At 36.5% G+C, this 17,440-nt stretch overlaps 1 protein-coding gene across 3 annotated transcripts in view; it reads left to right on the forward strand.

The window, feature by feature from the left end:
* The window catches only part of CDK19 (cyclin dependent kinase 19), a 118,665-nt gene that overhangs the window by 79,139 nt on the left and 22,086 nt on the right, over positions 1-17,440 (forward strand). For all 3 annotated transcript variants that reach the window (XM_083857488.1, XM_083857487.1, XM_083857489.1), the window contains exons 5-6: positions 5,326-5,383; positions 6,638-6,769. In XM_083857488.1, the coding sequence (XP_083713614.1) occupies positions 5,326-5,383; positions 6,638-6,769 (190 nt within the window). The remainder of the gene's footprint in view (positions 1-5,325; positions 5,384-6,637; positions 6,770-17,440) is intronic.

Consider the following 17,440-nt stretch of genomic DNA (forward strand, 5'->3'; position numbering starts at 1 on the left):
AGCATCTCCCTCTTACTCTTGAACTGAGAGGCTTGGTGGTCTTTGGAGCAGTGCCTGCAGAGTGGAACACTGCCATCTCACTCGGACTTTGTCATTTGGGGGGCAGCATGCTAAAAGCTGAGACAAAAACACTATCGCTCTCCTTTTGCTTGTGAAATGAAAGTATCTCTATGTATCAACACTGTGCTGTTTACAATTGTTTTTTCAAATAATGGAGACTTGAAAAGACATCATCACAAGGCAGTGTCAGTAACTGTGGGGAGAGCTTTTATCTGTAAGGCTTGTAATCTCTTTTACAATAGAAGCCTCCTAATTTGAGGTTATTCTTTGTCCAGTGACACATTCCAAAAGGGAAACACATTTGTTTGGATGTAAACAATAAAGAATGGTGTATGGAAAGTACTATATCCCTATGGACATTTTCTCACAGGACTGTAATTCTGCACCAAATCTCTTATGAATTGTGTCACCGCTGTACTTAAGGCGATAACAACAACCATTAAAACTGAAGTATTGCCATCTATTGTTAGCTTGTTGTTCCTGTTTTGAACTGCTATACTCTTTTAATATGTTGGTTTCTTTTCTTTCAACCTTTCTTGTGTTTTACTGTCTAAATATTAAAGAAGTGTATCTTCAGATGGATCTCTGTATGAGTCCCAGTCATGTATTCTAGTATTTGTGAAAACACACTTGTCAGTCCAGCATTTTCATTTCTCTCCCACCAAGATCTTTTAATTGCTTTATTCCTTCTCCCCACCAATGTAGAAAAGTAAATGTTATTATCTATGCTTATTACTTGTAAAGAACCTATTGTAAAGACTCGTAAAGAATTGTCATCTTCATTTCTTTTTGCAAATGTTTCAGATTTTTGCTTTCAGTTGTTTGTTGCTGTTGACTTTGCTCTTTTTGCAAATGTTTTTTAGACAGTCAAACCTCAACTGAATTTCTCAGCAGGGATTTGCCTGTTCATTTTTATATCTTATATTAAATGTGAAACTCCTAATTCTTACTGTTTCTTTTGTTCCTATAGCAACTAGATAGGAGGAGATGCAGCAGCATCACTTCGCTTCCTAGCTGGTGTTTGTGTTATCAGCAAGGGAGGAGAGTATGAGGAAAATAGAGTATTAATTAGGATGTAACTGGTTGAAAAGTATACTCCTTGTTGGATTGTCTCACCCTTTACTCTAGAGGAGCTAGCTAATGATTTTAAGCTGGGCTTCTCAAACTTTCTTTATTGAAATTCTGCCCTCTTGTATAGAGACATGGTTTACTGTAAGTATGTGCCAGCTTTTGGTTTTCTAGCTGCTGCTTAGTTTTTGATGGTTCCTTCCAGCTAAAACTCTGTTTCCTTTGTCAAATGGCTAGCAGTAGGATTTGTGTCAGGAACTTTTCTGGTGCTTATGACTTATATAAAGCCCGAACATACGTGAAATGTGGGGCTTTTCAATTCCTGCTTTCTAATCTGATTTTTGCAGCTCTCCAGTAACTATAGTATACTAGACTGTAGTTTTATTGTCAACTAAGTGACTATCTTGGATTAAAATGTTTTGATATTTAAATGCTACATTTCCAGAGATTACTAAGAACTAAGGTAGAACCAATATGTTCTACCTTCTCTGAGAAGCAGAGGTTGTTTGAATTCTCCTTTAGTTATCCTCTCTCTTACCTCATGATGGAAACCTTAATAACACAGTTTTCTGAGGATCTCTAATGCCAAATTACTCCCTCTGAAGTAAACCAAAATCTTTCCTCCATACCTGAGCACTTGAAGTTCTGCTGCTCTGCCGTGGTGCCTCTTGTTTAGCCAAGCACTATGAGGGTTGTGTTTCACCATGGTATGTGCATTGTGAAGACTCTGGGGAGAGTTTTACCATATTCAAGCCATTATTGTACAAAACAACCACAAAATATTTGACCTATATTTTAAACTCCTCTGACGCTGTTTATTTTTATTAAATAAAAGTTCATGTGCACAGGAACTGGATATCATATATTGCATCTCAAGAAGATGGGTCCCATCAGGTTTAGCGTATGTACATTGGAAAGCCCTTCCTAGCCAGAGCAGCTCTGATGAGCAAGAGAAACTTGGACAGTGCTGATTAGTAGATAATCAAGTGGTTAATTTGCCCATGTGGGAAATTAAGACTTCTCACCTCACAGGAAGGTCCCACAATGGAAGATGTTACTGACACTGTGGGAATCGTGCAGGCATCAGGTTGCTGTCCATCAAATCCCTGCTGTCTCCACTCTGGTGGTGGTGCTTCTTTCCAAAAGAAGCTCTTGCTCTTTTGGAAATAAGTTTTTAATTGTTTCCCATTTTATTCCTTCCCTGTTTCCCCTGCCCCTGACTGTCTCAGAGAGGTTCACAAGAGCTAATGAACATGACATCTGCGAAGTTTATAAATCAGTTTGTTTCTCTGCTGGTTGCCTAAGCAGGGTTCTGATCCTCAGTGGATCATGTATTAGAATAGATTTAAATTTTAATCAGAGCAACATTTCTTCAAAACATTCTGGCTTTAAAAATACATAAATGGACAAGTCTCTTGCTTCTTTGGACTCTAACCTAGTGTATCTCCTCTATTCATGAGACCAATAAGTCTCCTAGGGCTTTGGGAAGTCTTTCTGAGGCTGAGGGTGCTGGGGCTGTTCAGTCTCAAGAAGGGGAGGCTCATGTGGTGTCTTATCAATGTATGGGGTCTTATATGTGCCTGATAAGTGTGAATAAAGAAAACTGAGCCAGACTCCTTGCAGTGCTATCCAGTGGTAGAACAGGAGGCAGTAGAGGTAAATATAGTATATTTATAAACCTTTTTTACTGTGAGAGTGGTCAAACACTGGGAGTTTCAGAGGGAGGCTGTGAAGTCTCCATCTGTGGAAAAGTTTAAAACCCAACATGGCTCAGGCCTGAGCAATCTGCTGTAATTAGCCCTGCTTTGAGACTCGATGTCCAGAAGTCCTTTCCAACCTGAAATATTCTGTGAATATTGTGGATTATGTCAGCAGATAAAATAGTTGGGAACTTTTTTTCTGTGAAGAAATTGCTGCTTGGAGAATATTGTACTGTCAGAGATAAATTATGGCTTTTGTGAGATGTTTTGAAAATAATTTCTGCTTAGATTTTAATTTTTATCTTAGTAGATCTTCTGGAGTTTATTACTTACAACCTAATTTTTTTATTAGAAACAACCTGTCCTATAAATCACTGCAGTAGGAACATTTTTATCAGCTTGCTTCACTTGACCAATAAATGCAATTCTATAGTGCTTAAAATCCAATCCTGAATGTGAAAGTCTGTTGAAGTGGTTTTGGTTCATAGGATCAAAGATTGGAATTAAGATTGGAAAATCCTCTAAGATCAAGTCCAACCATTAAACTCACACCACCATGTGTAGAACTAAATCAGGCCCTTAAGTACCAAATCCTCATTTTTTTAACATTTTGAGAGATGGTGGTTCTACCAATTTCTTGGGCAGCCTGTTCCAATGCCTGCAGCTGCAGCTCTCCAGCTGCTTTTCCACAGCCTGCAGCACTGCATGGGATTGTTTTGACCCGATGGGACCCAACACTGCCTTGTGGAACCTCATACAATTGGCTTTGGCACATCAATCCAGCAAACTCATCGTACTCGACTCTGAATCAAAGTTGCTAGGCAAAACTTTAGGAAGAATTTAATCAAGAAAACTGGAGTTTTGCTCTCTTGGTTAGGACAATTGTATCCAGATGTTTTCTAACAGAGGTAAAATGTAGTGTGAACTTGCATGCATCTCTTGCTGCCTGGTTACTGAATATGCAGAAAGTGATTATTCTGTTCTCTGGAATATTCAATTCAGGGTAGTAGATAAATGTGCAACCGGAGTTTGACAATTGCCTTGAGGTGTTGATTTTATTATCATTCAATATTAGCTAAGAGCAAGCATCATCTTTCTCTTTCCTAGACTTGCTGGTGAGTGTTTGCTCAAGGTCATTGAAATTGCTCATGTTTTCCAAGAAGGGAGTGCATATTGCCTCTTGAATGGTTCCAGTATATGTTGGGGAATTAAAAGTCAGTGATGGTACTGAGAATTACAGATTAAAAAGGGAAGAATAAAAGAGGCATCTGGAAAGAGAGGCAGTGGTTGGAGCCAGGGAAGAAACAATGTTAGCACTGGGTGTGGGGTGGGAAGAACAGCTTCCAGGGGCAAGGAGAAAGAATAGGTGAAGTAGGGTGCTTTTTTTTTGTTGTTAGTTTGCTTTTTCAAAAACGCTAAAGATGGGTAATTTTGAGCCGATTCAGTAACCCTAGTTTGAGTGTCTCATTTCAGGTAAATAGTGGCAAGGAACTGAGAATTTAAGTGTGATTCTGACATTGGTTTTCTAGACATCTTTTTCAGATTCTTGAACAAATCCTGCTTGAACAGACCCCTCTGCAGGCATTAAGGATTTAAATATAATTATTTTTTGGATGAATATTCCAAAAATTCTGCTTTGAAGCTTTGTTATGCCTCTCTTCATTCAAATCACTTAATGTTTTCAATCTTCTTAACTTTTTTACAGCTGTTAACACAATAGGGCAAAAGCTTCCAAGGAATGACTATTGATGTGTGAGGGAACCTAGATCCTAATTGTAGAACAATTGCTGTGATGTCATGTGCAGATTTTATGTGGTGTTCACAAACAGCTGGTTGCAAACAAATAGATTGCAAAAAATGCCTATAAAGGTTTTGTTCTACTTGTAAAGCTGCTGTCTGCACTATCAAAAACTTTTGGGATGTTGCTGTGTGTGAATACTTCTGTTTCAAGAGAATTCTTATAGCATGAAATCAACTTTGTGGAAAAAAAGTGCTTTTGCCCATGTGATTTTTGTAATTTGTACACTAAAAACAAGCACAGCTCTAAAAATGTAGTTATATAGGATGAAAACAAAACTGAGTCTCAACTATGTATTTCCATACTAATATTTGCCATCACTTTAAATAAGTTATACCAGCAAAAGTGTTCTTGCCAGATTATTGATGTGTAGTATAAGAGTTAGCCTAATATAAAACTTTCCTCTAGAGGAAAATCTCTCCAGTGAATATAATTATTATAGTAACAATAGAAATGAACATTTAGTTAAAGATGGCATTTCATTCTGTGAAATGTCAAAGTATATTTCAATTTTCTAATTGTGAAATTGGTAACTAGAGATAAAATCCAAATGTCAGCAAGATAAAGGTGTGGTAATTTTAGACTTCTAAGGATATTTCTAGAAATGTTTTCATTATAAAATAAACGTATGTAGTTTTATTATTCTCAAAATTAATCATCAAAGGCTGATCAGCAAAAAATTCTGCTTTTGTTTTCCAGAAACCAGCAAACATTCTGGTAATGGGTGAAGGTCCTGAAAGAGGAAGAGTCAAAATAGGTAAACTTTTTGGGAAAACTTATTTCTGCCACTAAGAGATTACTGTAATAAAAATATATATCTTCTGTGTAAGATAGAAACAGATCTTCAGTATTCTTTGAGTGTATCTATCTACAACCTCTAGTTCAATTTTAAATCTCATTCACAGAGTTTACAGACTTAAGAAGTTGCAAATATATTATTAGACATTTCTAAACTGGCCAAGGGTACTGGATGAGACATAAAAGTGTCTGTATGAAACAAAAAATTAGTAAGCACAGAGAACAGTGGTGATGACCAGGGTTCTTTTGACTTCTACTATGATTAGTTAGCATAAATTATCATTGATACTTATAAATTGTATTTGTTTTTTTAAATTATTTTTATATAAATAACATTACTGCACATGTTTGTAGAGATCCAAAGGTTCAAAGGTTTGTTATGCAAAAGTTATTTGGTGTCAAGGTGAGTAACACATGTAGCTGTGATGATCTTTATCCAAAATCTAATTACTTTCTCAGTTTTAGTGATGTGGATATCACCTTTTTTAAATAAATCATGTGGCAATGCTCAAGTTTGTGTAAAAGAAAAGTTTCAGATTTGAATTGGGTTTAAAATGCATTTGTTTGATGGCATGCCAAATTTTGTGATTTGCCATCTAGCATTTATTACTGTTAATTACCATGCTTATTCTCATGTGAATTTTAGAGTTCTATAGAATGCATACTTAGTTTTCACCTAAATACACCTTCATAACAGTCCATGCTGACTGAATCTGGAGCTCATTCCTCCAAATCATGTAGAAGGAATGCCTTGCAAAATAGTGCAAAACAATCTACATTGCAGTCATTTTAGTTTTGCACTTTGGGTAAATACACAGCAGTCACAAGGACTCACAGTTTTGTAAGCATGTATAAAAATAAAGGAGAAAATGTACATTAGAGACCTACTACTGTTGACTTCAGTTAACCAAGTTTCTGTTACAGTTTTAAAAAATGAACAGGCATCTGTGTTATGTAAAGTTTTACAATACCATGATGAAAACATGTCACATGTTATCCTTCATAATCTTAGGAATGAAGTAAGTGGAATTTAGCCTTAGAAAAATTTGGTCCAGTATTGTTCTAAGTAGTTTTTGTTTTGTTAGAAACTTTGATTTCTAATTTTTAATGTTTTTGAGCTGTTGCTGTAATTGTTTTTGACAATACTGTTGAATTTTGATTTATTTGTATTAAAATTTAAATACTCTCCTCATTTTTTCTCCCCATTCCCCAGCCGATATGGGTTTTGCAAGATTGTTTAACTCGCCTTTGAAGCCATTGGCAGACTTGGATCCGGTTGTGGTGACATTCTGGTACAGAGCTCCAGAGCTGTTACTTGGGGCCAGACATTACACAAAGGCCATTGGTGAGTTGTCCTGTACGAAAGATGTTTGCCTGCAAGTTCTGTAAGGATAGTAGCCTTATAATATAAGATAGGGAGGTCAGCTGACTAGCTAGTTTTGGGGTTTTTGTCACTGAAGCAGTAGCAGATTATTCCATCCCTAAAAGATTAATCAAGATTAAAACTTTTTGGGGACCGTGTTTTTATTTTTCAATATAACCTAGACATTTTAAATATCTAGGGTTTTTTTGTTTTAAAACAAAAATATATCCTTTGAATTGATTTATGTTTTCTTAATATTGGCTTAAAAATCTTGCAATGTTTTAAACTTTCAAAAGGGAAATACCTGTGGCATTCTTGTAGGGTGTTACATGTCCAGATGCTTCGATAAAATGTGTGGCTTGATAAGCAGAAGGCTGGACTCCTGTGCTGTGCATAATCAGCAGATCATTTGCTCCTGGTGACTTACAAAACTCCATGTTCAGGAAGTGCTGGTAGCCAGGCTCTTTCTGCCCTGGTAATTTCCAGGACAGTCAGCCTCAGTGCCCAGCTGTTTGGAGAATTAAAGCTTTGAGGTGCATGGGAAGTATCCTGGCTGCATGGTTGGTTTATATATTGAACTGCAAAGGAAACAGGGACCATCATCACTGCACCATCATCATGGTCACCTCTGTGTAGGTACCGAGGGGGCTGCTCGTAGATTGCTCTTCAGTCTGAGCAAGCCCATGTCTCCTCTCCTGGAGCAGGTTCTCCAGCTTCTAACCATGCTGGTTACCTCTGCTTCTTGCCTTTGTTGCTCCACTGTTTCATGGTTCTTACAGCCAAGGTTCTTACAAGCTGAGACAGAGGCATCCCAGGGGATTTGCTCCAGTGGGAGCTGGTGATGGAGCCTTGTAATGCCCCTTGTCCCCTGCATGATCCTGGTACGACCCCACAGTGGCAGGAGCAGACCCTGAGGGCCTGCATCACATCTGCCACTGTCCAGACTGGGCTACTAACTACTAAGTCTGTGTTTGCTGAAGTGTTTTAAAGAAAGTACCAACAGGATTGCCTCAAACACCTGTAAATTAGATACTTAAATTGCCCTATGTTCATAGTGGAAAACACTGATGTGAATGGACCAGATTACTGAGTGACCTGCGTGTGTGGTATGGGGAAGTTACCTCAACTGACAGCTACCTGGTTTTGATAGATGGCATATTGTTTGGAGATTTGGGTGAGCGATATGTACCACTATCTCAGGGTATCTCTTTGAAGGATGAATTAGTATAATGCTGTTGTTTGTTTAATTATGTCGTAAATAACTTGGTTCTTGCCCTGAGGGATCTCTAGTCTATACTAAAACACAGGCAAAAATCTCCTATGAAACTTCAGAGGATGATGGTACGTTGGAGAGGTTTGGTTTAGCTAGTAGTTTATTATTTCTGAGGCTTTTATTTCTTGTATCACACCAATGAGTCACCCAGGAGGGGTGTGAATGGTTACATAGTAGTACCTGGCATGCAGTGAGAGTGCTGAGGGCACTCAAAACAGTTTGGGCAGCAAAATAAAAAATACGGAAATGAAAACAAGGAAAGTTGCAAGTTGAGATTTGTAGGCTGACTGAAGGATTAGAGGACCGTGCAATTGAAGAGAAGAGAAAAGAAAAAAGGTACATGGAGCTGATCTATGTGCAGCTCTAAGGCAAAGGGAAGAAGTGAGTAACAAAATGACAGTAGTGATGCAGTTTATTAAGTCCAGACTTGTGTTTTGCTTCTAGCACTATGTGCACTTTAAAAAGGGCCATTTTAATGAGTTAAGCACGCTAGTGAGAGTTTAACTGGAATGCTAATGTTTTTGGCAAAGGATGCAACTCTTAAAACTTTGTCTTAAATCTCTGCACAAGAAATACAATTTTAATATCTCTTAATATTACATAATTCTCAGGAAGTCTAGTGTATCGCTTTTAGTAATAACTCAGAAATTGAATATGATTCTCATTTAATTGCTCTTGAGTTGGAAACAATAATTTAGAAGAAAGTTGATTAGATATAGCAAATTATGAAAAAAAGACAAATTTAGTATATCTAATTGTTTTCTGTAGCTATTTTCCCATGTCTTTTGGATAATATATAACTTTTATTGATTAGTAAATACATATAAGGCTAAGAGCAGAGTTTTTGCTTCCAGTTTTGTCATCGTGAGAAATATTTTTGTTTGAATTTACTAGGAAATCATTGTCATCAGTTCTCTTCAGCAGTGTCCTAACATTATCCAACAGTTGCTACGATTCAGATGTTTGCTTGGGTTTTTACTGACTTTGTCCTTGATTTCATTATTTTTTTAAATGTATTTTTTGTATTCTACATGTAATGCTCTCATCCTTATCTTTGTTTCATAGATAATTTAATTATTAGCAGTGTATTAAAAATATCCTGGACACTGTTTACTATAGTGTCCAATTTGGTTTTATTCTTGTAATAAAGCCTTCAGGTGTGCTTGCTTACATGTAAATAATTCTCATACAAGATCAAAGACTGAAATTAGAATTTGACTTTTGACTTCTTTAGGATTTTAGTCTTTGATTTTTAGACCTGATCTTAGTTACATTTTGTGGGTTTAACTTTGAGAGAAAATTGGAGTAAATACCATCTGTTTAGAAAGTGCTATATGTTACACAAAACAATATGTAAGCATATTTCATTATTTTAGGAGGGAATTTTCAGTGATATTTTTCCTTTTAGTTTGTCTCTTCATACTAATTAAATATTCTACTTTTAATTTATTTCCTTGCAGAACAGATAGTTGTTCATCATATATGTAACATCATGTTTTAAAGAGATACAGGAATCAGGAAAATACTGTTGTTGAAAAACAGCAATAGCTTTTGCTTTCTGCATGTTAAAAGGATAATAAAAAACCCACGTTATGGTTTCATGGCAAGTAATACTTCATTTCCTGAATTGTGCATGTTTGTAATGTAAGCCCTACTTGTTAATAAAAGTTTCTCATGTAATATCTGCTACCATAGTTACAAGTAACTAACCAGGAGAATGCAAATTGGGAAAATGGTGTTGTAGAAGCCAAAGTTCGTTCTCTATTCCATTACTACAATATGAATTTGTACTAAATTCACTATAGCCTGTGAAGGTTTTCTGCATTTTCAGCATCAAAATTCAAAAATAGAATATGTTCCTCTGTGCTCATCAGACTTCAGTAAACTTTAGCAAAGACATAAAATTTGCAAATAGAAGTAACTTGAACAAGCTTCAGGTGAAACGAAGAAGCTCCAAAAATGTAAACTGGTTGCAATCATGGAAACTTTAATAAAATTACTGGACAACCAGAAAGTTCAGCACAACAGAAAATGCCTTTCTTCTCAAGATACTTAAGAAATGAAGTTGAATTAAGTGGCAAGGTACGGTGTTCCTTTCATGTATGGGCAAAGACTTCTGCAGTTTAATTTTAAGGAAACTAAAGGAAATTACTGTGGTAAAATGAAGGAAAAGTTAAGCTGACTTTGAGCTTGAAAGGAGACATTAATCAGAGTGATTTTTTTTTTTCACTCTGGGAACATCAGATTAGAAAAGAATGTTTTAGTAGGTAAAGCAAATAGTAAGAACTCTTTCTTCATAGGTTTTTAAGAAAGCATGTGGCAGTCTCCAATATGATTCATTCTGCGGTATCTTGTAGCATATCGAGGTAATAACATAATTATGACTTGTTTTTATCAAGCTGCAGCTTGTATAGTTATCAGTGCTATCAAACAACCATGTTATCTAACCTCTCTTTACCACTTGCCTTAATTAAAGCAATAGCATGTTTGATAAATGGCATCAGATGACTTACAGTATTTTAGATGGTTTGGATTTTGTTGACAAAAGAATTCTTTAAAGTGATCATTTAGCCACCCATTAAGCAAGGCTAAAACACTGTCCTGTACCAAAAAAGGATGGGCTTGTTTATAGTGAAAAAATAAATCTGGAAACCTTAGAAATCTCCATTTCTTAGGTACCTTTTTGCACTTGTCTAAATTATAGGTCAGCAGAAATGTCAGAAATGGCTGGGCATTTACCAGGCCAAATGAGACTTAGGTGTAAAGAAACTGTAACTCAAAGCCTGGGTAGTGCACTGTCACCTCATTCTATTTCCAGACTACCACGCAGCTACAGAAACTGGAAATGCATGAAAGGTATAAACAGATATCAAAATGCCTTTGAAAGCAAATGTCACGGGAGAATGTTTGGTGTATCAGAGGGAATGAATTTATAATGAATGCTGGGATCAGTCAGAGTTTCAACAACTCCATTTGACCTCATGCAGGAATAAAAGAGAGGGAACTATCTGGGGTGTATTATGTCGGATTTAGGATGGAAATATGTGCATATGTGTTCCATATTTCCTATGCAGTGAGTCCCACACATTCCGAGTGCATCAGATGTCCCTACTGTGCATGCACAGATTGTTGGCATGCTGGCCAGCCTGTGGGGCCTCTGGAAATCTTGGATAGATGCCTGAAGCTCTTTTGGTCTCATGTTCTGGGAGGGCTGGAAGGAAAAACAATAAGACCTATCTGGAAAATCTGGTAAACTAGAAATTCCAGGTGGGATCAGCCAGAAGATTGAAAACTCTTCAGGAAAAATGTACAGAGGAGGTTCCCACCCGTCATCTGTGGAATCACAGGGGCAGGGGGACTGCTTTTAAGCATCCATGAGAAATAATTAAGAAGAACAAATCCATAGTCAGTCAGCATTTGTTTGTTGCATAGGAATTCACATTCTTGTTTGTGAAAGGTTGTGATTTCAGGAAGGGGTTGTGAAAAAACTAGAAAACTAAACTAAATTAGCAGGGTTTGGAAAATACTCATTTGTGTGCTGAAAAGAAAAACTCAGGCAGCACCGAGAAGGGAGCCTTGTTCATGCCCTGGGAAATGTTATACAACATGAGGAGTAATTGGATTCAGATCATATTTTGCAGTAAACTTGTTTTGGCATGTGATAAATTTTCTTAATTTTGATTATCAAAGTTATTATTATGCTTTTTCTGAGAGGCAAAATATTTTAATACCAAGGATTAATTGTTGCTCTTTTTATCTAGTTACTGCAGGTACTGGATGATTTACTGTTGTTTTTTTCCTCTTGCTCTCTAAAATAGCAAAATATATCTAAAATAAGCTTCTTCTTTTATTAAAAATTGAAAAGCATTTTCTAAGAAATGTAAAGTTATATAAAGGATTATTAGATCACCTAGTTAGAACATTTTAAAGCTGTATTAGTATTTTGGGAAGCTTGAGATGCCCACAGCAACTCAAGGAATATCGTCTACAGGATTGTTGCACACTTTAACTGTTTTGTGATGTAGTTCCTGCCACCTTCTAACACCTCTATTACTCTTGCTTCTCAAAATGTTAAGTCTGGAAATTATCTGGTGGCCATTGTCAACTCTGAAGAGTCTGAGAGGTGTGTAGTAGTTTAATAGTCAAAAGAATAGGACCAGTGCTGTGCGTCTGACCTGTCTCTGCTGGTGTAAAACCAATGGAGGTACTGTAATGTGGGACAGATTAAGTTTCATTTCTTAGGACAGTAGCTGGGTCTCAAAAGACTTGGCTTTAAATACTGATTCAGTGCCAAGGGTTGTATGTAGTTGACATTCAATTTATTCTATCCCAAGTGTTGTTTCATTATCTATAAAATAAGGACATACTTATTAGTATTGTCCTGAAGATAATGTTGGTTAAGGATAATAGGGAACTCCAGTACAAGTATGCTGTAAATTGTTTTATTTTAACTCAATGGATGGATTATTTGTCTGAGAACCTGGGATGTCACTTTGCATCTGCAGTTAACTTGACTGCAGATTTACACATTCTGGACATTAAAAACAAAACGGAAAGAACACAAAAGCACTAGATCTTCAACACAACTACAGTCTGCCAATTGTCCTGATTTGGATTGGTTGGTAAATTAACCTGTAAACTTCCACATACTCATACATGTGTCTGAGAGTGTACTCATACATATGTACATAAACATACACATAGTGGTCACCCAATACTTTTTGTATTCTCATGACTCTCTCTCCTTGCAACACTTTTGAAGGGAAATACTGGATGCTTTTGTCGTTTTGTTTAGAATTTTGGCAGATTTGCTGCTTCATGATGATTACTATGGCTTATTTTAAAGCAGGAAAAATAATATAAAAATACTCAGAAGGCAGAATATCCTTTATAGCAGTAGCTCTGTGATAAAAACCCACTTTTGAGCAAGAGGTGCCTTCAAAAAATCTGTCTACACTTAGTCCCATGTACGTCAAGAGTCATCAATGATTTGTGGGCCAAAAATCCTCCATACTGGTCATAGTTTTAGTTCCATGTCTTTTTTTCTTCTAACTGTTTTCCCCTCCAAGTACCAGCTTTATGTTCTTCCAAACTTAATAACCACGGGGCCTCATATGGGCAAGCTTTTTCTTCCCTAGTATCTCACTGACTTTGCCCTTTACCAGACAGTGTTTTGCAGTAGTACGCTGATTCTCTAATCTTCCTGAGCAACATATGCCATGAACTCAGTTTAAAAAAAGATTTAGATTTTTTTAAACAAAGATTACCTAGGGAAGTAAGACAGGAGTTTTTCTTGTGAAAGTTGGTTCCATAAACATGTTACCCTCACTGTACTGTGCAGTAATGGTAGCTTTTAATGTGCACTTTTTGCTACCAAATCTGAAAAGTTGGCTCCTAGAAGTTGATTTTGGCTGAAAACCAAGTGCCTACTATCCTAACAAGATGCATACTTCTGGTGCAGAGGAGTTGTTTTAACTGATCCATCAGTTTGATCTTCAGGCATAATTACTTCAGCAATATCAACTGAAACTTTCAACATTACAGCACTGATTGAGTAGAAGGACTGGTTTTCAGGACAGGTGTGATTGCTTCACAAGTTTACTTCTTGTCAGTAACTGTGATTGACAGCAGAATTACTTTTCACACCAGTTTATTTAATGTATTATCCAATGGAGTTGCTTATAATTACATTGGAGTTATTATCAGTGCCTTACTAGAAATAGCTGTAAGGCTGAAAACCTTAGTAACAGCCATGTTAAGATATTGTAATGTAAAAAACTGTGTTTGGAAGGACAAAGATGCCTCTTCAGTGCTACTGTCTGAGAGGTTTCTTCATGTGCATTCTTCTCTGTTGACAGAAATAAAGTAGGCATCAAAAGCTTTGGTAACTTTTAGAAAAGACTGTCATGGCTTGTGAATTGGAACAAGAACACTTCTTGTATTCTTGTTCCAAGAAAGTATTCTTCACAGATGTTCCTTGTTATAACTCAACCTACCAGATAGCAGGGCTTCTGCTCACCTTATGTTAGCTCTGAAGGTGCTGACATATTGGATCTATTAAAAAGTTGTAATAGTTAAAGACATAAGCCAAGTGAGAGGACACAACAGATAACAAACTCACTGTTCCTCTTTAGGTAGCATAGAGTTAACCTGCAAAGACCTTCATGGTGTACAAAAAAAGCTGTTTTATTAAAATATTTGCATTTAATTAGGAAAAAAGTATATTTCCCTTTCAAAGAATATGTACTGCTTTCATATTTGCTATTGTCACTATTTTTTTTCATATGATTTTATGAAAAGCAGAGCTGTGCATCTTACCTGAAAAGCTTTGTAAATACTGTTTTATCACGCAGTGGCTAATCTTGCCTGTTCTTAATTCTGTCATCATTATAGGGGGAAATAGTAACAATGTTTGTATTAGACCTGCCTAATACTTTGCAGAATAAGAGAGATTAGTCACCTTTGCAATTAGTTTTCATATGTCCTTTCCTTGCTGCAGTTTGATATTTGATAGTGGAAAGTAGCCCTGAAGATACAAAGCTGCCTTTTATCGCCCATTATATTCTTCAGACTTTGGAAGAGTTTTCCCTGAAAGGCTATTTTTTTTTTTTTTACTCTTGTTTCCATGAAGAGCTTGACAGCTTGCTAGGGTACCTTTTGGACCCTTGGAGGTATAAGCATGGCTGTTCCTGAAACAAAAGTAGCAGTAGGTTCTTTACTAAATCTTGGAGGTGCTGCAGTTGTCATAATGTTCCTCTGCCATCTCCAACCATCTAAAGATTTAGGATTAGGGAAAAAGCAAGACTGTAACACCCTTTCCATGCCAGAACTAAGCACTTGTCCTAGTGACCTAATTCCTTGTCCTGAAATGACACCACGTGAGGCTGGAGCAACCCCAGGTTCTGGAGGACCTGAGAGAGGAGGAGAGAGAAGATGGAACTGTCACTCTATTCTGCATTCATGCAACCATCACTCTATGCTCCCGAGAAACTTAGCTGCTGTACTGCTAGCTAATGTGTAGATAATCTGGTTTATACAGAAGTCTTGGAGGCACAAATAAGGAGTTAAAGAATTGTTGGTGAAAATGTAGTACATAAGATTTGGGGGACAGAGAGGGGGAGGAGAGTCTTTCAGAAGACAGCCACTGAAAATCCTTGCAAAAGCAATATAATGTTGGTTAAGGTTTAGTTCTCAAGGTTCCAATGCTGGCAAAAATAAAATTCTTGTGCTCCAGAGTTAAAATTGTTGGTAAGATTTCAGTGTTGATGATTCCTGTCTTCAGGAATCTGCACAATTTAAATAAAAGGTTTTATATAGAACCATAAACCTGGAATTTCCAAATTCTTGGATGTGAAGTTCTGTAAACTAAGGATTAAGTTGTTTTACAGGATTTTGCTGTTTGAAATCATATTTTTGCTGCATGAAAGAACTACTTAGAGCCTCTGGATTTGTTGCCACTCCTTGCATTGTGTTGTCAAGCTTAGCACAGTAATTTTAGTCTAATGGTGCAAGCTAGATAATGTATCTAATGCATAGCAGAAGTCTGAAATCATATAATCCGGGATCTTCATTTAATGATACACAGCAGAGTAGAAATTTAAGTGGAAAAATAAAATACTTTGATAACCTTGAATGCCTCTGTTAAGAGAGAATGATGAAAGCCTGGCCTATTAAAGCACTTCAGAAAATGACAATTGATTTAAATGAACTCAGAATTTCAGTTAAGATACTTTAAAATGCTTAGGATTGTATTTATTGAAATTAATCAAATTGTTAGTGCAAACATGAGAAGATGGAAGCTTAGTTTGTAATGCTGGGATGAAGGCATAGAGGTAGAAAAAAAAAGGATGGTGGATTTCATTATCAATTCAAGTTAGTATGGTTTTACAGTTAAAAGTTTTGAATTATCTTGACATTACATCATGGCACAGAAGATGATGCACTTTTGAAATAAAACATTGTTCTTAGAGACATGGTTGGCTGGCTGTGAACATCCCTCAGATTAGGGGGAGGTGTAGTTTCTGTCTGCACCACAGTCATCTTTGAGGCTTTATAAGTGTAAGTTATTCTTCAGTCAAGGTCTGTTGAGATGCTGTTTCTTAAAAATTGGTCAACATTGCCTAACATCAAAGAGTGGAAGCAAATTTCTGACCCTTAACCCACTGACACCATTTTTTGCTTCTCCTTGAAAAGCCTGTCACATGTAAATGTTTGACCCCATTCTCAGTTCTTCATAGAAGGTGTCAAATTTAAAAGGCTGGTAACCACTTCCTCAACCTTCTGTTTTGCTGACTAAAGTTTAAATAAAGCATATAAAAATTGGGGATCTTAATGTATGAATGGAAAGGTCTATCCCTTGTGTATATGTGTGATAACGGAACATACGTGACAGGCGTGCTCTGTTCACCTTAACAGACCAAAGAAATCCCTGTTTAAGGATAAATTATTTTCTTAAATCTCATTTCTAATGCTAAAACTAGCATAAAAATTAATAAACTCTTTTTCTGTGCTATCTCTGTGCTCCTAGACTCTTGTATATAAAAATTCCAGGTAAGTCTAGAATAAGATTTTTTTTTTTTTAATAGAGGTTATATCTTTTAGACCAATTGATAGCTATTTGAAAGAATTAGACACATTTGCCTGTACAGCCCCATTTTAGATTTCCAGTCCATTGGTGTGTTTGATGTCCTTGCCTTGACTGGAAAGTTTTGGAGGACCTTAAGTAAATGCTGTAACTCTTAGAGGTGGCCTGAAAAGCCCTGTTTGGGTTAAGGCCTTGCTGTCTAGTTCTTGGGTACCCTGGTTGTCTCATTAGCCCTTGGCAGGTTCAGGGAAGCTGTATTCTGCTGTTTATCCTTCTGCTCTTCACTGCCTTTGCCAGCATTCACATGTGTCCAAGAGTGTAGACTTTGTGTTCAAAACAACACAGGAAAAAAGCACTTTGGTTGAGTACTGGTGCTATTATGCTAAACCTCACTAATGGTGAATTCCTCAGATTGATTGCACCTAAATAGATGTTTTCCAAGTCTACTTGATTTCTTTAAGAGAATTTTATTAAGGAATTCTATGAGACTAAGAGATTGTTTATTTATTTCTTTTCTTGGATATAGTTAAGATGTATTTAATCTTGGATTCTGTCCTGTGTTGAATGAAAAGTGTTGGTTAATATGCATGGGAAAAGATGTTTCATTTTATGAGTCAAAGCTATTGCTTAATAAATTGTCTTACTGTCTTAAGTGGTCATACTATTCTTAAAGAATGTTTCCAAGAAAGAAATACAGAAATGAATACAGAAATACTGTTTCTTAAAGAAATACAGAAATGAGATTATTGTGCCATAGAAATGAAAGAATACATGAGCATTTGTCTGCTTAATAAGC

Source organism: Zosterops lateralis (genome assembly GCF_965231275.1).
Source record: "Zosterops lateralis genome assembly, chromosome: 3".
Lineage (NCBI taxonomy): Eukaryota > Metazoa > Chordata > Aves > Passeriformes > Zosteropidae > Zosterops > Zosterops lateralis.